Below are 23554 nucleotides of genomic sequence, written 5' to 3' on the forward strand. Positions count from 1 at the left end.
GATAGTAAATGTGTCTGATGTCATGATCAGGACCTGGCCTTCGTGGCATCCACAGCAAGAGCTGGGAAAATGTCATCCCATTGAAAGCTAGATTGACCCTGACAGCATTATCCACAAACAACCTTTAGAGACACTAAATCACATGTTCACATCTAAAGAGACATTTAATGGACTTGGCTTTCATTACGACACCTGTCAACAATTACCAATTCTCTCATAAGAAACATTGCTTTGATGTACATCAGATTTTCATTAAAGTGTGTTCATGCATTCATTTGTTTGCAATGAAAGAAATTAGTTCTGCTATTACAATGTAAATGCTTTTGCAAATGACCATGTTGTCAGAATGGGAAATGAGAAGTATGTTGTCCATGGCGTGTGTATAATGGACAGGCAGCAGTGTGCCCTCATTGTGAGTAGGTGAGTGATTTACGGCACAACACGGGGAGATAGATGAGAAAGAGGAGGGTCTCTCGTATATATGGGGGCAATTACAGTGAGGCTGGGCGTTTATGGCTGATAAGGAACAGCGCAGAGTGGGGGTGAGCCTGTTTTTGCTCTGACAAAAATCTCTGTAAAATGTAATGGATCCTGGGTTAGTAGCACTGCGCCAGTTATTCCTGCCATGAATGTTGGAAAGGGTTGTCAGTAAGTGGACTATACTATACTACTATAGTCTGTTAATTATTATTCTTTTTTTTAAATGTGTCAGTGTGACTGGAGTGATGTCATTGCTTTTTATGTTATTTCAGGTAATGTGGCCTTAAAGGTGCAGTGTATAAAGAAACTTAGCGGCATCTAGCGGTGGGGTTGTGAATTGCAACCAACGGTTCAGTCAACCGCTCCCCTCCCTTTTGATGCACCACGGTGGCTGACACAGGACTAAGATGCTGTCACATTTTCGCTTCTTGTCAAGGGGATAACGTATTTTTATGAAACGCGTTCTGAGGAGCAGTTTGTCTGTTTAGGGCCAATGTAGAAACAACATGGATTCCATGCATGCAAGGGGACACACTGTTTATGTAGATAGAAATAGCTCATTCTAAGGTTATAAAAACGTAACGTTTTATTATGCAGTGTTTGGACACGCCTGGAGACATAGTTATTAAATTGCGTTTCTGTCCAAATGAATGTTATGAATCTAATGGGTCACCACTAGGGCGCTTCAATCTAATTTTTTACTTACATCTTGGTAACTTTAATGGATGGCTGTTTTAAGAAATTATGTTAATTAATGAATATGTTTCATATTTGTGCATAAAGAGAATGTTTTTTGTGTTTAAAGAGATTGTAATCTGAAAACATGGCACATTTAAGGGATAATTCTCTAAAAATGAAAACTCTTTCATCATTTGCTCTCCTTCATGTCATTCCAAACACAAAAGAAGATATTTTGAAGAATGTAACCGAAAAACATTGGCCCCATTAAGATATTTTATCAAAATAATAAAGAAGGTCATGCAGATTTTGAATAACATGAGACTTAATAGTAAATATACAATGGGCAAAAACACAGTTGGTAAAATTACTGTAAAACTTCCTCCTGTGGCTTGTTGCTTTATAAAACTATATTTACCCTTGTAATGGGCTCTCAGTCTTTTTAAAATGTTAAGCACTATAAAGGCCTATTATAACATAATGGTCCTCTCGCACACACCCACAAACAGAAGCATAAGGAACGTATTATCACAGCAGAGAATAACACAGTCAGGGCCTTTTTTTTCCTCGCTGTCCTCTGACCTGTTTAATGACATCGACGCTGCTTATGCACCTGTGTGTCCCAAACTATTACAGAGCACATCGCTTAACAGCCTGTAGTATCCAAGCATCCTGTTTAACAAACAGTTTATTGCCTCATGCTACACTTGAAAACCTAACTGTGATATTTGAGTCTCCCTTGTGCGAGACGGGCAGCTCCAGAGCAATCATGTAGTTTAGGTGTACAACATTCAGACGTGCTTTGTTGAGGTGGGCTTGTAAAGTCAGGCAGCCGAGCGGATTTTACCCCCTTCCTCTTATTGTAATGAGACGCAGAGACTTTGCATGTTGTTAGTGCAAGAGTCATCCCTCACCCTCTTTTTCCATCGATTGGTGCATTTAGCTGTTTAGCTCATTACTTTGCACTTTTTTGTGGGTAGAGAACAAGAGTTTCAGCGCAGTGTTAGTGCAAATAGTTTCTACCAACAAGGCGGTTCTATCATTATCTATTCACCTCCACGTCATTCAAAACCCGTATGATTTCTAATGTGGAACAGAAAAGAAGACATTTTGAGAAATGTCTGAGGAGTTCTGTGTCCATACAATTAAAGTCGATGGGGGCCAATGTTGTTTGGTTAACCAAAAGTTCTTCCAAATAACTTATTTTGTGTTCTGCAGAGGAAAGTAATTCATACAGTTTGAATGACGTGGAGGTGAATAAATGATGACCAGCACCTGATTTGAATAGAAAAATGGTAAGAGTGACACCATTTTAAACAGTGACTCCATTGGTTCTGTAAGCTATAAAGTGTGTTTATCTCAGATGATGGAGAACTGGGTTAAAAACCCTCTTTTTGCCGAAATCGCTCTTTGACCTTTTTCCACCGTATACTGTATCAGATCACGAAGCCATATGTTTTCAATAAAATACATTTACAAAAAAGTCTTAACTTTGACAGGACATGACTGTGTTATACCCCGTGCTGCAACATCTTTGCATATCCAATCACAAAGTTACAGTCCATTGACAGTAACGGCATCTAATTTAATGAATTCATTTCTTAAACACCTATTAATTCCCTCTTGAATATATAAAGCGAGTTCCTAATTCTGGCATCCCTGTGGATGTACCGTCGACTCTCTGTATATCACAGCCCTGTCAAAGAGATTCTGTGAGAGAGTGAAACAAGAGAGAAGCGGGAGGAGCGAGGGGTGGATTGTACTAAATCTGAGGCAGCCTATTGGTTAAATTTAGCCACGTGATTGCTTTAGGAATGCTAATTCATGCTGTATTTTCTTCCACCTCTGTGCTTGGTGTAGTCTGTGCCTGTCGGATAGAGGAGACCTCAGACATGGTGTAGGATATCAGCAAAGAAACAAGCAGTCGAAGTTGAAGAATGAGACGAGGCCTGTGCCAACGGTACGTAAAGAGAGCTTTATAAAGATGTTTTACATGTGACTGTAAATGGCACTTTATGAAGAAGCCCTGCTTTTATTTGTACACATGCTCTCTTATGTGTGTGTGACTGGACATTGAATGTTTAGTGTGTTCTAGCAGCAGTATGTGTTGTCTGAGTGTGTCTATATGTTAAATCGAGCGTGTAGTCTAAGCACAATGAGACAGTGTTTACTTGGGAGAATTCCACCACATGTTATCACTACACTTCGTTTCAGTACAGTTACTATCATTAAGCTTAGCGAGAGACACACAGACAGCTTGACAGACATTATCTAGGTGGGCGTTAGGAATTTAAGACCCTGCCTAGATATTGTCAACTATAACATTAATCATTGTAACCAAGAGACTGACAGATTAGTTCAGCCGAAGCTGAACGAGAATGATTAATGTGGACGTGTGGCATGATCTGAGACGTTTTAAAGGATTATCGATGAGTTTGCTCAGGACACGTGTACACAAGAGGCTTTTAGACCGAATGGAGACAATGCATTCCCGGACAGCAGAGTGCTGCGCTATTGGACTAAGTGACAGCCGGAGAGGAAGTGATGATGCGATGCATTTAACTTACCGCCTCTTAGACATGACCATCTGCACTCTTCCTGTAAACATCAGTTTGACCCAATGCTCTGTAAACAAAGTCAAGGAGGAGTGACACTTGCATGTTGTGTGCCAATGTCAACCTGTATGAATGTGAAGGCTCCTCACTAGACACTAAAATTCTGGACTGTGATCATATTGTTATTTTTGTGGGAAATTTTTTAGATTATTGTTATTATGCGAAATGGATTTTACAGATGTGACTCTCTTTCTTTTCATTTTAATTCACTTTTTGTGTATTATAAATGGCACTTAATGACACAGTTCTCTGTATCTTTATCGTTTAGGTTATGGTGTGAACCCAGCTATACTCCTGAATTAAGAACGATTTGTAAAACGTTATTTCTTATAGTTATAATGTGAAAGGCCTTTAACAATATTATAGTAAAATAAATAATGCTATCAAATTAATCTGTAATTTGTTTATTTGGTGTTTTCTCCTTTTTTGATACTAGGTACTAGGATTTAGGTTATTCAGTACGGTTACTTTCATGTTATTGCAAGAGATTTTCTCTGGGAATCAAGCAAGGCTTGTTGGTTGGTTCCCAACCCAAGGCGCCAATGGGCAGGTCACCTCTATATATTAATTAAGAGTAAGACCCTCATGTTTTACGCTAGCCTTTCCTGTGCCGTGGGCCTCACAATGAGCCAGAGTACATCACCCTCACCCTCAGGTCACTCTTATAATCCATCAAACATGGCTCAGCAAATGAGGGGCTCATTGAAAGCAGTGCATCAGGTGTGTGTAGATTCTAGCACAGGCATTGATATACGTGAGTGGAGATAGAATGAAACGATTACGCTCAAGGTCTTCCTTTATTTATAAAATTTCTCAAGGTCTGGTATTTGAGGAACAATATCTTCTTTATGTGTCTGTGGCTTTCTGTTTTAAATGGTTAGACGCTTGCTGAGTGTCTTTGGTACTGTTCCCACTTGCACGGCCTTAAGTCTGGTCAAGCCTTCTGGTCAAGAAAACAAATCTGTATCAAGCATCTTTACATGATAATTACATTTGTTGTTTCAGTGTTTTAATGAGTCAACTATTATTCTAAAATGTGGAAAGAGGATTAATAAAGAACGAGTTAGTGAGTATAAACTCTTGACTGATACTTTACATTCAAAGCACACAGTTTACACAACACTAAAAACGATAGATTTTATTTTTAAGTAGAAATTCATTTTAAGGAATACCGTACATGGTTCCTCTGGGGCTCATGTGGAGCACATGAAGCAATCTGAAATGAGATATACAGGAGTTGGAACTACGCATTAGACCGCATCTCATGGTACGATCCATCTTCAACGATGAAAGCTGCGAGAAGTGGTAACAGATGAGTGGAGATGTTCCGCTGTCTGATCTCTCGTGAAGATGAGACGCAGACCACAAGAATGAACGCGTATACCTCAGCGTTCACCGACTCGTTCTTCTATCACGGCTGATGATGTGCTCTGCCGTGTGACTCTACCATTTACGCAAACTCAAAACAGACGATATATCTGGGGTCTATCTTTCATTTTTGACCGTTTCTGATGCTTATCTGAAGCTTAGAAATGTGAACAGTGCTTCATCTCCTCACTGTCCTGAAGTCAGAATGACATGTTTTGTCCATTTTGGGAATTCAAAAGTCAAAAACCATCCAATGTCATTAATCAAGTTGAGGGCTGTCGCTGCAAACCTCATTTTCAATATGGTCAGAAGGTTGATATAGATCAAGCTATAGGCTGTAAGCTGTATTTTGTTCAAGCTGTGTTTTGGATTTATTTTTCAGTGTATTTCAATGTGTGGCTAGCTCTCACAAGACTTCAAATTTGTTCATACATTATTCATTGTGTAAACATTTCACCTTAAAATGCAGTGTGACAACGTGCCCCTTTTAGATTAAACATGTGGCTGGAAATGTTCAATAGTTGTTTTTGAGCACAGGTCTTTTATTTTGGCAGAGTCAGCAGTAGTTTAAGTGTAAAACAGACCAGCGTCTGAATGAGAATGTGTGAGAGCTGCTGACAGCCTGTATACTAGTAACTGCTGGAGATTGTTATGAAGTGAGTGTAGACATCTCTCTCTCTCTCTCACTCTCTCTCAACTGCTGCATGGGCAGATGAAAGTGATTCTCTGCTCCATGACCAGGTGTTTTCTGTCATCCACTCCTCTCTCACTCACTCACTTCGCCTGCTCAGGAGCCGACAGCCACACAGCTGCTTGACATAAATCTCCCTTTTCTTTCTTTCTTTCTTTCTTTCTTTCTTTCTTTCTTTCTTTCTTTCTTTCTTTCTTTCTTTCCTTTTATTTTGAAGGCCCAAAGCTTAGGGCATTAATGATTTGGTTCCTCATCAGTAAGGGCAGTAACCCCTGACGTTCAACACTTCAGACTTACTTTCTCATTTTAGATTTGTTCAATTCAATTCAATTTTATTTATATAGCGCCTTTCACAATTTGCATTGTTCCAAAGCAGCTTTACAGGGGAAAAACGAAAAACCCAAGAAAGGGTAAAACTCACTACATGGTGTTTTATATAATAAATCCAATTATTCTAGTAAATAATATCTAATGTCAGCATCTCCTGGTGGTTTATTTAGCATATTTTGCATTAAGTGAATGCTTGGCTGTAAAGATGTGTCTTTAATCTAGATTTAAATTGGGCAAGTGTGTCTGATCCTCGAATAATATCAGGAAGGCTATTCCAGAGTTTAGGTGCTACGTATGAGAAAGCTCGACCCCATTTGGTGGATTTAGTTATTCTAGGTGTTATCAAAAGTTGTGCGTTTTGAGATCTTGGAGAGCGTGATGGGTTGTAGTGTGATAGAAGCTCTGTAAGGTAGGTAGGGGCTAAACCCTTTAAGGCTTTATAAGTGATTAAAAGAACTTTAAAGTCAATACGATACTTAATGGGTAGCCAGTGAAGGGTTGATAAAATTGGGGTTATGTGATCGTATTTTCTGGTCCTGGTTAGAACTCTGGCAGCTGCGTTCTGAACTAACTGTAGTTTGTTTATTGATGATGCAGGACAACAACTAAGTAGCGCATTACAGTAGTCAAGTCTTGAGGTCATAAATGCATGAATAAGTTTCTCCGCGTCAGCAACACACAGAATATTTCGTAACTTGGCAACATTTCTTAGGCGGAAAAAGGCTGTTTTTGTGACATTTGAGATGTGATTTCGAAATGACAGGTTGCTGTCTACTATAACGCCTAGATCTTTTACTGTATTTGTTGGAGTAACAGTACATCCTTCAACTTGCAGTTTATAATCAGAAATATTTGGTTTGCTTTGGTCCGATAAGTAATATTTCTGTTTTATTAGAATTTAAAAGAAGGAAATTACAGGTCATCCAATCTTGTATATCTTCAATGCACTCTGCCAATTTGGATAGCTGGGAGGAATCATCTGGTCTTGATGAGATATATAGCTGAGTATCACCTGCATAGCAATGGAAGCTAATTCCATGTTTTTTAATAATGTTTCCGAGGGGAAGCATGTATATCGACAACAGCACGGGTCCAAGAACCGATCCCTGAGGTAATCCATAATTTACTTAGATTGGAGGATTCCCCATTTAAATGGACAAATTGATGTCTGTCTGACAAGTACGATCTAAACCATTGTAGTGCCTGTCCCTCAATACCGGTATAATTGTGTAAGCGATCTAGAAGTATGTTATGGTCTACGGTATCGAACGCAGCACTAAGGTCAAGCAGGACCAGGAGTGAGATGTTACCTTTATCTGATGCTATAAGCAGGTCGTTTGTGATTTTAACAAGCGCAGTTTCAGTGCTATGATGCGTTCTAAAGCCTGACTGAAATTTTTCGTGCATGTTGTTATTTTGTAAGAAAGAGCACAACTGAGTGCACACTACTTTTTCTAGTATTTTAGACAGGTATGGGAGATTTGAAATCGGTCAATAGTTTCCAAGTTCATTTGGATCTAAGTTTGGTTTCTTGATTAGAGGCTTAATGACGGCCATCTTAAAGGGTCCTGGGACATGGCCTAGATTAATTGACGAGTTGATAATGTTGTAAATGGGCTCAATTGCAACAGGTAGTAACTCTTTTAATAATTTAGTTGGTATGGGGTCTAGTAAGCAAGAAAAGCTCAGCCTTTGCTGCTTTTAGTGCCTTTTTATAACAATTTGCACTCTCTTTCCACGCCATTTTAAAGACTTCTAATTGCGATTTTATCCATTTGCGCTCTAGTTTGCGAGTTTCTCTTTTAAGGGCGCGAGTGGTGCTGTTGTACCATGGTGCAATATTTTTCTCATTAATCTTTTTTGACTTCGTAGGTGCAACAGCTTCTAATGTATTTGAGAAAATAGTACCCAATTTCCTGGTCATGACATCGAGCGATTCTTTATTTATTGGTATGGTTATTAAAGGAGTCAGATCTGGCAAGCTCTTTGCGAAGCTATCTTTAGTAGCGGAGGTGATTGTTCTACCCTGTCGATAACGAATTAAAGGGCTGATTCCTGACGTGCGCAAAGTACCCGTTATAAGATAGTGATCGGTGACATCGTCGCTTTGAGGCATAATATCTATATTGGTTAGATCGGCTCCTTGAGATATAATCAGGTCTAGTGTATGATTAAATCGATGAGTGGGTCCTTCAATGCGTTGTATTACCCCAAAAGATTGTAGTAGTTCTGTAAACGCCAGTGCTAATGCATCGTTAGCGCTATCTACGTGGATATTAAAATCTCAGACAATTAGTATTTTATCAACGTTAACCAATAGGTCCGATTGGAAGTCCGCAAACTCTTTCAGAAAATCAGTATAGGGAGCAGGGGGTCTATACACCGTAGCCAATGTAAAAGAAAGCAATGGTTTTTTACTTTTGTTAGTAATAATTATGTTCAACGCAAGCACTTCAAATGATTTAAATTTATGCTCTGTTCTCTGAGATACAGTAAGAAAGTTTCTTAATATTGTAGCGACGCCGCCACCCCGACCAACCGGACGTGGCTCATGCATATAACAGTAACTTGGTGGGGTACACTCATTTAGGCCGAAATAATCATTTGGTTTAAGCCAGGTCTCGGTAAGACAGAGTATATCAAAACTGTTGTCCGTGATCATTTCATTTACAATTACTGCCTTTGAATTTAGTGATCTAATATTAAGTAGGCCGAACTTTATAAATTGGTTTTGGTTGTTTATTACATTGTCTTCAGGTTTAATCACGATCAGATTTTTTCTCTGACTTTTGCCAAAATTACTTTAAAAATTACTTTGTAGTATTATTCGGGGGACACATATAGTCTCTATATATTTGGAAGCAGTAACATTTATAGCAGTTGAGGCGCACATACTATGGTTAAAGGTTTGACTTACCTGAGGGAGACTTACCTGAGGGAGACATAGTCAACCGGTGCGTAGCGCCTTCGAGATGTTGTCGGACAGGAGAGCCGCTCCGATGCTGCTGGGGTGCAGGCCGTCGGGGCAGAAGAGCCTAGGTCGCTCCCAAAACAGATCAAAATTATTTACAAAGAGCAGCTTCTGTTCAATACACCATGACATCAACCATTGATTAAGCGAAAAAAGTCTACTGAATTTATCATTCCCTCGTCGGTAGGTAGGCAGCGGTCCTGATACGATAATCCTCGCTGTGGGCGATGCGCATAAGGGCTAACACAGAATGATCCGATACAAATAATTTATCAGTACGTTTAACAACGATATTTGTTTATGCTATACTTAAGGATAGGTTTCACTCTCGCTTAATAACAATTTAAGACACAATTCTTCAAGATGTAACAAGAATTATTATATTTGAAAGAGCTCCCGTTGAAACCACGCGCTCTCAGTAAACTCTCAGCAAACTCGCAGCAAACAGGAAAAAAGCATATATCGCTTATTTGTTTCTATATTATTTGTACAGTATGTGAAGGAGAACATACAGTCAGCTGGTCGCTATATTGCAAAATGAACCTAAAGAAGGACATAAAACATTGCTTTGGTTGCATGGAACATGGTTGCATTTTTTGTCAGATTTGGCATGCTTACCTTGTCATGGAGGGGTTTGCTGTCCACTGCTCACCACATGATCACTGGGGTCCCTCAGGGATCGGTGCTTGGACCGCTGCTTTTTTCCATTTACATGGCATTCTTAGGACCCATCATACGGGCACACAGCTTCTCGTATCACTGTAATGCTGACGACACCCAGATCTACAGCTCGTTTAACCCAGACGATACCACTGTAGCAGCTCGCATAACAGCCTGCCTAGATGACATCTCAGCTTGGATGAAAGAGCATCACCTCCAGCTGGACCTGGCCAAGACAGAACTACTCGTGCTTCCGGCACACCCCACGGTCCAACACGATCAACTTGACAATTACACAATCACTCCCTCCGAATCAGCCAGGAACCTCTGAGTCATATTTGATGAACAGCTGTCCTTCAATGATCACATTGCAAAGACAACGCAATCTCGTCGATATGCTTTATTCAACATTCGAAAGGTTAGACCCTACCTCACTTAGCATGCGGCACAACTCCTTGTCCAGGCCCTGGTAATCTCAAGGTTGGACTACTGCAAGGCTCTCCTTGCTGGTCTTTCTGCAAAGGCTATCAAACCACTTCAGCTGGTTCAAAATGCAGCAGCACGCCACTTTTTCCAATAGCCCAAAAGGGCTCATGTGACACCCCTTTTCATCTCTCTCCACTGGCTACCGGTTGAAGCCCGGATCAGATTTAAGTCACTGATGTCTACAGGACTATCACTGGATCTGCACCGGCATACTTTCACACCCTACTACACTCCTACACCCCATCAAGCACCCTGCGTTCAGCAAACGAGTGGCGCCTTGTAATACTTTCTCATAATGGCATTAAATCGCTTTCCCTCTCATTCTCCTTCACAAAATCTTCCTGGTGGAACATTCTTCCTAACGCGGTCCGATCAACCACATCTCTCACAACCTTCAAAAAACTACTTAAAACACACCTGTTATGTGAATACATGACAGACAAATGAGAAAATAACAACAGCAAAAATACTATTGCTCTTTTATGACATATCGCTTATTGCTCCCCGAACTCTTTTGTAAGTCGCTTTAGATAAAAGCGTCTGCTAAATGACAAAATGTAAATGTGAATGCTTACAGGTCAGGTGGATGTAGTTTTGGAAATATTTCCAGAGTCCCTGTGAATGAAAGTTGCGATCGTTTTTACTTCCATATTCTGACACATTTCCGAGTGAAAAATAATTCCTAAGGAGAAAATTAGCTTGCGTTTTTGGGTTGCGTTTTTCACTGAGATTCACTGAAAAATACGTTTTTTCTATGGTAACTGCACAGATATTAACATTTGGTGGTTCAAATACCCATGTGATATCTCTCTTCAAATTTGTAAAGCATTCTCTGAGGTTTTTATGTAACGCCCATAACATGAAATGTCACGTCCATAACGTTGGAATTGCCCTGTTGCATTGATTTTGAAATGAAACTGGCAGCTGACAGTTGAAGGGCAAGAGTTAACGGATGCCCTGGCCTAGCCGTCTAGTTTACGTTATTTTAGATGGATAGTCATTTCTGGGCCGAAGTGCATTTTCAGATTTTATCTGAAGATTATGAGGGTACTTCATTTAAAAAAGAAAATGACCCACATTGATAAGCTATTTACTATAAACGCTGCAATATTTCGTGAAAATATCAGAATTGTCATTTTTTATTTCACTGGGACTTAAAATGTTGTTAATGCAATAAAACAGGTGTGTCAAAATACCACAATGAGCACCATCGCGCCAAATTGTTGTCATTGCTTAATCGTTCCACTCCGTGCCGATCCATGCCACCCATAAAATGTTTTCATTTTCCACCGCAGGGCTGATAACAAAATTTGTAATAATAATTTAAGCTATAACACATCTGCGCGCATTCATTAGCACGGTTAGACAAGCCTGCTGAAAATCCCGGGCCGAGAAACGTTTGTAATCGTGCCGTGTCAAACCAGACTCACTTGGAAACATAACTTTAACCGTTACAGACTTTGCTTAGAACGGTTCGGCGCGATGGTGGAAAAGCACTCAAATGATATCCATGCATACCTCACTGAAGAGAGACACACATTTATCTTGGGGGCATTAATCAATCGTGAAAATACCTTTAAAAAATGTACAGGTTTCATAAGATTCTACGATTCTTGAATGTTACATCTACACTCTTCTTACAAAACATCAAAGCTTAACAACTGTGCATTCTGGGTTCCATCTTAAAACTGAATTTCAGAGAGGCTGTTTTACTGTGTGGTCTTCAGTTACGTGTAAAATCTGTCATCTCTTCTCTGTTTGCTCGTGTCTTAAAGATTCATGCTTAAGTACTGTGATATGACAGGTGGCTGTGTTTCACAAAACAAGGTTTGCTCAGGTGTTTAGCTGTGTATGCAAATATGTCTGTCTGAAAAACGATCAGTCACCATTTGTTTTGAGAAAGGACACTGAAAGGAATTTATCTTAACCAGTATTTGGATAAAACGACAACGTCAATGTCAATGGTAAAGTTCTTGCTTAACATGTAGAGATAATAACTACAGCCACAGAAAAAATAAGAGATCATTTTTTGTTTTTAAGAATTTACTATTTATATGTATGTGTTTAGGTTAAATTATTATTTTTGTTTTATTCTGTGAACTACTACAATATTTCTCCCAAATAAAAATAAAAATTCTTCTTGCATTTATTAGCAGAAAATTAAAACTAGAGAAACAGACCAAAATAACAGAAAAGATGCTCTGCAATATTTGAGGTCTGAAAAAATACATTTATATTATACACAAATCTTATTATCTTTGTATTGTCATTGTGTTGAATGTCTGTACTAGCTTCCAACACCAAAGAAAATCCCTTGTGTGTGCAAGCACACTTGGCAATAATGCTCTTCTGATTCTGAAATTATTAGTTTGGTTAACCAAAGCCAAACAAAAGGAAAAATATTTGTAGTTCTGTTCGTTGATCCGAATGGTACAGAAATGATACACAACGGTTTCTAGTTTTGCTTTTGAAATACAAATTCAAGAAATTATCTTTACACTCTGTGGGTAACACATTTAAGACTGCGAGCTTTGAGGTGCTCTGTAAACTGAGCGGTCTCTATGGCATGCGTGTATTTGATTCTTTCCCTGTGGTAATGTAACTTTACAGCTCTGGGAGTTTGCACAGCGAGAGCCACGTGTGCTGCTGGCTGCAGTCTTTTTACACCCAGACAAAGCCTGTAAAGGTCTCACTCTTTCGAAAGGGAGACGGAGATTTATCGTCCTGGTGTGTGAACAACTCTAAGCTATAGACAAGCCAGTCATCGCATTGTATTACCTTGAAATGCAAAGCTTTAGTTTATCATCAGCAGCATGAATATGTCATGATAATCTTAAATCTGACTACATTGAACTATTATCTGAACAATGTCCTTTCAGAGCGCTTTTTAAATACTTTAAAGCAAATTGTACAAATATACGGTTGATACATCATATTACGGTATGTTTCCTCTTGCGATTAGGAGGCTTGTGTTATTATTTCCAGGAAACATGATGTTTATATTCAGGTTATTTCACGCTTGGACTCCAAATGATACTCATTCAGTTTGTGTGCATTGGCCTGAATCAAAAACAGCAAAATAGCTTTTTTACTCTCCTTTTAAATTCGGCAATTTATCTGGCTCTGCGAGCACCTAATTTATATGTTAATGGTGGAATCAAAACAAAGCTTTGCACAGAAGCACCAAATCAATGGGAAATAAATGAAGCAACGTGGTTGTTCATTCCTCTTTGGTAAGTAGCACTATATTCAGAGTATTTTCAAATCAATTCACCGTACGTGAAGGACATGAAATCAGGCCACCTGGATTCTTCCACCAACTGGATATTTGCATATGCAAAATTCCATCTTCCCGGAAATGATAAAAGACCCCAACACAATAAATATGCGATCGCATGTCACTCAATCTACAGTAAAAAACACTCGTCTTTGCCGCCGGACCCCCAGCCCCCAATTGGGTTTCTCATTTAGCGATACTGGGGGTCATATTTCATGCTTTCTCAGCAGAGCAATGATGTGCCGTAGAGACAAAGCTGGCAGTTTTATGGTGGATCTTAAGGAAATTTGTGTCACAAATCTCTCTGCCTGGTCACCAAATAGAGGGAATATGCTAACATGGAGAATGATGGATACCAGAGAAGACAGAGTTCTGGCTGGATTCATCAACCATTTGTCAAAGTCAAGAAACCTCTCTCATGGTGAAAAAGTGGTTAACTATTAAAGAAATTTGTTTTTTACTATTGTATAGCATTGCTCTGATGATTACTTTCATGGGTTTGAGACAAATAAAAGAAATATCCTGACCTGTTACTGGGCATTGATTTCTGTCGACTCAGGAACATATGACCAGTGACTCCCTCCTTTCATTCGTCGGCTCTTGTTATTTCTCTCTTCTTTTAGATCTTGTCACCTCTGATTTATGAAAAGCTCTGGGTTAAGCTCAACAGGCCCGTTGTTAAGCGAACATGTTTTGTCAAGGTCTTTATCTAGTGTGTAATCTTTATGAGTCAGGTGCGTTTTTGTGCAGATATCATAGAAGCTGATTGCATGGACACTGTTGATATCGACACTGTCTGATCTGTGGAGCTCCTTATTGCTTTTATTTAGTTTTACAATTGGTCAAAAGTGTTTAAACTGACAGTAAGTATGCCGCGAGCTAATATCCTGCGAGCGAGTTGGTTTAACTAGCCATCTCATTCTCACCAAAAATAGTGAAACCGCTAGCGGTTTAACTATTTTTGGTGAGAATGAGATGCATGTTGGGTTTAATTTAAGGTTTTAAAGAGTTGAAATTCCACATTTGAACAAAATTCAACAGTAAGTCTGTAAAGCAAAATAATATATAGCCTACAGATACTTCAAATTACTTTCAAAGTTCACTATTTATAGGTAAAATGGTATTTTTTGTTTTACTCTGTGAACAACTAACAGTATTTCTCCCAAATGTCAAATAAACTATTGTTTCTATTTGCTTTAATTGCAGAAAAACGGGAGAAACAGGTCAAAATAATAAAAAATATTTTTTATTACAGTTTCATGTGTCTTGCTATACTGCCAGTCTTTCACATTGCCGTTGGATGACTTTCTTCCCCAAATGATTTCAGGTCAGCTTTTCAAATACACATACGAGCAATGCTTATAAGGATTATAATAAATTATCTTCATTCAAAACTGTACGTCCATGACAACTGAATGACGAGACACACAGCTGGTTTTAGCAGTTGCTCAACATCTTTTGATGGGTGTGTTGCTGTGATACTATCAGGCTGGTTGAACCTGGCTCTAACCTGTCCAGACAGGCACAGATTGAGGGTCTCATCCATCTGGTGTCATTTCACCCTGAGGCTCAGCACTGGTTTATTTGATGGTGCCTCTGCAATGTCCTGATAACATATTGTGTACCTTTACGCCTCGGCCTAACCTTGTGGCTTTTATGACTTTTTTTTCAATGACTGTAATTCTATTTGTTGTGTGGAAGATGACAATGGGTGTTCTGTGCGCTTTGGTAAGACGTTTTTCAGTGCAGGGTAGAGAGCAAATTGAGTGGAATGATGTGCCGTGTGGTGTGAAATAATGAGAGAGAGAGAGCGACAAAGAGCTGGATGGAGGATGAGTATCTTTTCAAGGTAATGGAGAGAGGAGAGTATTAAGCTTTTTGTGTCCTTGAAGGATTCCACATCTGATGACAGGTCGAGTGGGTTCAAAACAAATTCCTCAAATGTATTTCAATGTAGAAAAAGCTTTGGAGCTGAAAGACGTCTTTTTCTCTCTCCTTTCTTGTCGGCTTCTTTGTGCCTCTAAATGAACTCCTTCAATTCAGTATATATGTCCTTCAAAGACACCTTAGAATGTGTTTAATTGCAATATTTTTATTTCATGTTTGAGCTTTCAGATAGGACAGGGAGTAATAGGAAGATGGGGGGAATGACCCACGAGTCGGACTCAAACTCAAGTCGTCCAGCACCATTGTGCAACACCATGTCAAAGCACCAATGGGCTGTTTGACATAACAGCTCAAATTTAAGATCCATATATTTGTGGGAGACCTCACACGTGTTTTGGACATGTTTCAGCAGGTGCATCGCACTGTACACACTTCCATTTGGCTCAGTGTGTTTCAACAGATTTGATGTTGGTCTAGCTGTTTCTTTGCTGAGTTAGGGAGGCAGGGTCAGGCCGGTCTTGTCCACTCTTTGTCCTCCTACCCCTCAAGACACAAAAAGCCCGCCCCGTTCCCCCTGCAGCAGCCTTTGATGTCTGTTCGCTTAATGACGTTATTGGGTCTCAGTCATGTGTAATGGGAGGGGTTCTGGTCCAAAAAGGAGATTGTATGTGCGTTGGTGCTAGTTTGATCCAGTGACGTAGTGCTAGAAGCTGTAAGACTATCTGAGTAAGTATAATTGCAACTCTGTTTTTGCGGATTGATGGTTTGAAGTCTCGTAGTTTGATTTTATTGCTTTGCAATCAACGGTAAATCCGGTTCACATTTGCATACCAATGCAGTTTTTTAGCCTTTATAGCCTGTCGTTACTTTATTCTTACGTTATCTGATTCGTCATTTGTATTGCACATATTTGGCGTACTAAGCAGTTTGTTACACGTTCGACTGACTTTAAGTGCAGTGTTGTCAAATGCATTTCAAAGAGACCAAAGCAGTGAAAAAGCAAGTATTTTTCATGCTTCAGAACGAGTCTTCAAAATGTATTAAGACTCTTATCTGACGACTTGCTGTGAGTTTAGAGATCCACAGACAGATCAAAGGCTGACACTATACCTCACATGTTGATGTCATGTCTGTTGTTCCAACTTCTAACTACTCACATTTGTTCAGAGATACTGGAGCTGTTGCAAAAATAAATAGAGGTGTGAGGTTCTGTAAGGAATAGAGGAATAGAAAATCTGTCAGCAATTATTCAGCTCTTGTTGTTATAAAGTTGTATTTAGCTGGCACTTGTTCCTTCTATAAAGAAAAGGAGAGTCATAAAAGAATTGTTGTTATCTTTTTTTGACATGCAATTCAATTCTGTGATGAATTACATTTTAACAGTTCACAATAAGGTTTGTATTTGTGAACATATGTAAATGCATTACCTAACATGAACTTACAATGAGCAATTTAGGCTTTTGTTAACCTTATTAATGTTTTAAAGGTCAATACCGATGTTCATTTTTAGTTCATGGAGCTTTAACTAATGTTATTTTCAACTTTTGATTTTAATAATTTATAAGTAAATGCTGAAATTAACAAACTCTAAGATTAATAAAGGCTGTAGAAGTCATTTTCACCACTAGTTCACGTTAGTTAATGCATTAACCAATGTCCCAAATACAACTCTATTGTAAAGTGTTAGCGATAACTTAAACCTTGAGCACTTATTATTTTTCTGTATGTATTTCTTTTCTGTACTTTGCATTGGGGTAATGTGAGTATTATTGTGATGTTTCTCTTTTATAAGTCACTTTGGATAAAAGTTAATACATGTAAATGCCGGCATGACTCAAATTCTATATATATATAATTGTAAATACATATACTTCACCCAATCACAGTCTTGTGTTGTAAACAGAATTAAAAGACCAGATGAGGCCAGACAGGCTTTCTTTAAGCATGTATCACAATCTCAGACATGAAAACAGATTTGTGTGCTGTCAGACTTATAATTCCTTTTCAGAATAGCAAGTGAAAGACTCATTGACAGCAGTATAAATATTTGTTAACCTTAGACTATGTGACCAACTCCTGTTTCTGCTGTTTGTGTTTCAGCTGGTGGGGAGCGTGAAGGTTTGACAGTAGCCGTGGATCAGACACAGGCAGGTGGAGGCTCCCCATGGAGAAGGAGCAGGGCAGTGTGGCCTCCAGTGCCAGTGTTACCACCCCCAGCACCACCTTAAACTCTACCAGCATCAGCACCACCTCCACCTCTTCCAGCAGACCGCAAGTGCTCCCTCAAATATCAATTTACGGAGGAATCACAGACAGACAGACAGTTCAGGTGGAGTCCTATTTGCATTTACAGAAGAAATGAATCTCTCATACATTGCTTACCTTAATGTTCTTGGTTTGTTCTAAAGCAAGAACATTCACAGTCATATCATAATTGTGAATTTTGAAACGGTGTGCTTTTAAAACAACACAGTGCTGACAGGTCGATACATAAGGGCTACAAAACATGATGAATTCGATTTTTTGTCAAGACTGAGCAGCAAGTGCTTCACTATGTTGATTAAAACTGTTATCCACTAGTGCCATCTACAGGCCATAAGCAGCAGGTACTTATTTAACCGGAGTCTCTCATTCATCACTGTCACACATTTAACTAGTGTTAGTCCTAACAAAAAAGGGGTGCACTATCTTATACAACCATTACCCATGACCCTAGAAGTCGGTGTGTTTTGTTTTTACTAGTAATATGCCAATTTTTACAGTTAAAAATGCCATTTATTAATATTTATGGATAATTCTTCACTCATGCTTTGAATATGAAGGTATAGCAATTGGTAAAACAGGTCTATGCCAGTAATGTTGACCACAATACAAACATTTTACAAAGCATAATATTTTTTTAGCACATCAAAATAAACTAAATGAAAGACAAATTTGACTGATGCGATTATTTGTTAAAAAATATATTGTGGTAATATTTAAGAGTTTTGTCACAATAACCATGAAGTGAAAACCTGATATCATGTCAGCCCTGAAAGGTTTCGATCATTCCCATGTTAGATTATGTTTTGCCCCATAGACTTGATACAAAAAGGTTTACCTAACCCGCTTGGCTTCTTCTGTCATTTTGAAATGTTAAAAATCTGAATCACATGACACTTGGTGACTTTTGGCGCCTTAGCTATGTAACATAAATTATGGAAACGATTCCCATATTTTAAATGTCAAAAAAGTCGCGCTAAGCTTCTTTGCGGACATAAATGACTAACATAGGAGATTAATGGGAAATATGAAAAAATATTATCACTTTTGGTAGTACAAACTGCATGTTTGTTCGAAAATGTAATATAGAATAATATAAAAGCAAGCCATCTCCAGTAATGCAACCAGTAAATACAATGCATTTTCAGATGTCAAGCGGTTGACTGTCATGTGAGTCCCATATGGACGGTGTGTACAGATCACGTGTTTACAGGACAGTTAAGGGAATGTTGCAGTCACATTATGGGCTGCTGTGACAGATGACATATCATGACTCAGGCATGCATGCATGCCGTGAACTATCTGTTCTCTAGATCAGGGGCTCTCAAACTTTTTGGGGCCAGAGACCCCTTTTTCTCTGTTTGAACTAAAACTTGATTAAGTGCTTACTACAATTTTGTTCTCTTAAATGTGTTGCCATTGGGCTTTATTGCATTGTAATATCCACCCTTATTCACCACTTCAGACCTGTACATTTAGAAACACATTTAAATTTAATTTCAATATTATATTTTAAATCACATTAATATCACTTACAAACAGTGGGTCATCATTTACACCTGAAGTAATTTATCTTAAAAGCTTTCATAAATCAACAGTAGCACAACTGTCATATAGCTCTTTAAAACACTTACATTCAAATGATGAAGGTTATAATTACAAGATTAATTAATTACAATAAAGAGATTATTCACCCCAAATGAAAATTCTGATATAATTTACCGTCATTATTTTTTCTCCGTCAATTTGTTCCAAACCTGTATGAGTTTCTTTCTTCTGATGAACACAAAACAAGATATTTTTAGTCTAAATTATTATCTGTTCATAGCAACCTGTTCATTAATGTTCATAGTATATAGCCATCTGTATATATTGTTCATAGTATATACCTACTGTCATATTTAAATAGAACATTCCTACTGCAAAATATTTTTATAGTCCATGCCCACTGTATTATATTCTCTCATATTGTATTCTGTATTTATTCTAACTGTATATCCTGCACTTGCTAACTGCACTTCTGGTTAGACCTAAACTACATTTCGTTACACTGTACTTGTATATGTGTAATGACAATAAAGTTGAATCTAATCTAATCTAATCAAATTTTTTGAACTATATGGGAAATCAAACCGTTTCTGGTCCCCATTGACTTTCAATTATTTTAAAAAGAAATAAGCACAAGAAATGTTTTGGTTACCCTCATTCTTCAAAAAAAACTCATACAGGTTTGGAACAACTTGAGGGTGAGTAAATGATGACAGTAAATGAAGTGATTGACATGTTGTTGTGCTATGTCACACTCATATCAGTGTTTCGTTTGAGTATTTCTGGATTTTTTATTTCAATAGACATTTATTATCAGACACTGTGGTAGACACCAAACATTGACAATTAAATATTTGAAAATTAATTCAAAAGGAAATATAATGAGCTAGTAATTCCTTGTATGTATTTAATTATAGCATAAAGTGCTGCACAACAGATGCTTAATGTTGAAATGAACACCTGACTTTATTTTTTGTCCTTTTATTTTTTTTAATCAAGTCAGAATTTTTTTTCAGAATTACATGACATAAAATGCAATTTTTCTCATAAATGTGACATGAAAACGGGTTATGAAGTGTGAATTGCGGCGAAACAAAGTCAGAACTAAGAGACAAAAAGTCAAAAGTCCTTTTCATTCATTTTTTCAGTGGCGGAAATTGGCTTAATACACATATGAATATCAGCAGTATGGATTATGCTTTTATGAAATGTCATATTATACTACCACTTAATAAAAATCTTGATCCTGTCTCAGTGACTTTTAGCCATATTAACTTGGGTCTATTTGAGGTATATTCGCCTATGCGGATTCACTCTTCTCCCTCGATATGCACACTTGTTTGTGAGGGAACAAAGAGAGCATGTGCACTCTGCCATGTGACATGAAACAAGACACTGATGATTAAAAACACAAGACAGAAATATGATTTGGTATTAATTTATTATTTATTAGTAAGTCAATAATGTAACAAATGTTATTTGCGTGTTTCGAGACTATGGAGTAATAGAAAAAGCTCTGTTTGCATTTTCCGCACTGCAGAAATCAGAAATTTGCGGACCCCCTGGACACGCGTCACGGACCACTAGGGTTAGAGAACCTTTAAGAAGCCCGGCACTAGATAACCCTATAGACTTTAACTCATATGCTGATGTATTATGCCTTAACATCTTCACTCAGGTTATCCAGCAGGCTTTGAACAGGCAGCCCAGCACAGCCGCAGCACATTACCTGCAGCAGATGTATGCAGCCCAGCAGCAACACCTCATGCTTCAGACTGCAGCACTGCAACAGCAGCACCTAAGCCTGGCTGCAGTACAGCAGGTGTGCGTGCGTACAGTACACACACATCACAGATATACAAACAAGAACTTTTAAATCTTTCTTCTTGTGTTCATATTTGCGAGCTGAGACATTCTTTTTATGTCTACCTTTGTCTTTTAAGGTTGTATTTTGTCCTTGAGGAGTTTCATTTCATCACAATCACTCAAATTAAACGCTAATAAAAAAGCGTGCATGCACAAGCTTAGTAGTGAACGGCTAGCGCTTTTAAAAACAATACTTAAGCGATCAAAGAGAAAGATCCCCATTTCTATCTTAATCCATTCATATTGGCACTACATAAACGGGTTGTGTTGTGTAAACATATAATAAGCTTCTTTCACATGAGTCGGAAACTACGTCACCAACTTCCCCTAAAGATTAAATTCCATTGTAAAAGATGCACGCTTGTCTTTTAAAGCCACTTACATTTATCTGTACTGTCTTTTTTTGCAACTTTATTCTATATTAAACATAAAAATTAATATCTGTTCGTTTATCTGTTTTGTGCACTCGTACTGCTAATATTCATTTAGATCTTAACTTTAAACAGGTGGTAATAAGGTATTATGCTCGTTTACATGGTTTATACGAAGACATTTAATCCAGACACTCTGCTGTAACCGGAACATTGTTTACCCTGCGTCGAAAGATGCAGAAGTCAAAAATCCTGGAAGCGTGAAAAATGCCTATTGTTACAGATAGGCAGAGGATTTATATTCCCCAACATGCTTTGCGTTATTTTCTTAAGTGTTGTTTTATGTGTTTTTCAGTAAAGAGAAACACTTGTTAGGGTTTAATGTTCATTTATCTTTTAGATTTAGAGGAGTTTGTTATATTGTTATAGTTTTGTGGTCACCATTGTTTAGAAAAGTCTTGCCTTTGCTTGCCTTTGGTTGTTGGCGGTTACAGTTTTTAAAAACATTTTCTGTTAAGCTTGATTAGAGATAAAAGAGAACATGTTATGTCACATGAACTAAAAACACTTATGTTGACAACGTTAAATGAAAATATGAAACGTTAACACGTATAAATCATGTTTGTACAAACATAAATTTGGAAGAACCATCCAACTTGAACATCATAAAATGATGCTGAGTAAACATCACTTTATTATGTGCAACCGATGTACATACTTTTTTCATGTTATTCCAACAGATTTTTTTTTCAGTGCGTAGTGAGTAACTCGGCATTCATCAGCCTCATTATTCTGCCTTGACAAGAACTGATGTGTGTTTTTTTTAATGGCCGGAGGCATGTTTTGCACCGTTGAACACAAATCTACTCTTGGCAGACTCACATCCTTAGGGAAAAACCAAGGCTAATCATTTTGTAACATCAAAGAGCGATTTACTTTTTTTTATAGATTTGTTTGCCATAATGAAGGTTCTGCAGCTGTTTGTACTTGGATGCAATGCATTGACCGGCAGCAAATATTTTATTCGGAAACAATTAGCGCATTACATTTCTTCTGATTTAAGAGATCCAAGATAACAAGACCCAACTAAGATAAGTGTTTTAAGAGCACTGCACAGTTTAATGCACTGTAGTTGTGGTAGTTTGAATGTGGGAAAGAGAAATCTGCTTTCTTGCTTGGTGTTGAGTGCTTTTGTTGTTGATTAATGAGGGTTGGGTTTGACTTGTGACCTCTCTCTCTGTCTTTCCTTCTTTTAATACCTCTCTCTCTTTCTCTCTGGCGTTCACTCATTTCCCACAGGCTAGTATAGTGGCAGGAAGACAAAGCTGCAGTCAGAATGGCACTGCATCCCAACAGACCGTGGCTTCCCAAACCACTGTAAGTGTTATTAAACCTGACATTGATATCTCACTCAACAAGTCTCCAGTGGTAGAGAACCGATACTGGGCATTACTTAAAGGCAGTCGCTTTCTACATGTTTATAAGCTTCATCCACACAGAGATGTCTTTGGTTTCATTGACATCACTTTACTAGGTGGTTTCGATTAAGCAGTCGCAGAACTTGACTGTTTCATTTGTAATTGTTTAAACAGATAAATCTGGCCACATCCCAAGCGGCAGCTCATTTGATCAGTCGAGCTCAGAACGGGAGCTCTGTTCCTGTCTGTATTGCTCAACAGGCTGTGCTGCTGGGAAACACCTCCACACCCACACTCACCGCCAGCCAAGCACAGATGTACTTACGCGCTCAGATGGTAAGACACACATACACGCAACTTTATTAAGCTGTTCAAGGGTGTGTTCACATTTGATATGTTTGGTTAGTGCAGTTTTTTTGAGAACGTGTGAACGCTGGCACATAAACCCTAGTTTTGGATGTTCTGAACGTTCCATCTCAAAATATGTCATCGTAAATGTCCAGTCGGGACAGTTCACCCCAAAATTAAAATTCTGTCATCATATACTCACCCTCGAATCTGTATAAATTAGTTTTTTCTAATGAACGCAGAGAAATATATTTGGAAGATTGTTTGTAACCAGTGATGTGTTACGTTGCTAACAATA

The 23554-nt window shown here is 38.3% G+C and overlaps 1 protein-coding gene across 2 annotated transcripts in view; it reads left to right on the plus strand.

Moving 5' to 3' along the window:
* The first annotated feature begins 3007 nt into the window (after positions 1–3007).
* phc2a (polyhomeotic homolog 2a) overlaps positions 3008–23554 on the plus strand; it is a 36521-nt gene continuing 15974 nt past the window's right edge. Inside the window, exons 1-5 of one of the 2 annotated variants that reach the window (XM_079478696.1) lie at positions 3008–3118; positions 17544–17772; positions 20932–21075; positions 22790–22867; positions 23083–23244. In XM_079478696.1, coding sequence (XP_079334822.1) covers positions 17608–17772; positions 20932–21075; positions 22790–22867; positions 23083–23244 — 549 coding nt within the window. In that variant the 5' untranslated portion in view covers positions 3008–3118; positions 17544–17607. The remainder of the gene's footprint in view (positions 3119–17543; positions 17773–20931; positions 21076–22789; positions 22868–23082; positions 23245–23554) is intronic. The other variant, XM_079478697.1, reaches the window with a different exon arrangement.

The sequence above is a fragment of the Barbatula barbatula genome (assembly GCF_947034865.1).
Source record: "Barbatula barbatula genome assembly, chromosome: 17".
Classification (NCBI taxonomy): domain Eukaryota; kingdom Metazoa; phylum Chordata; class Actinopteri; order Cypriniformes; family Nemacheilidae; genus Barbatula; species Barbatula barbatula.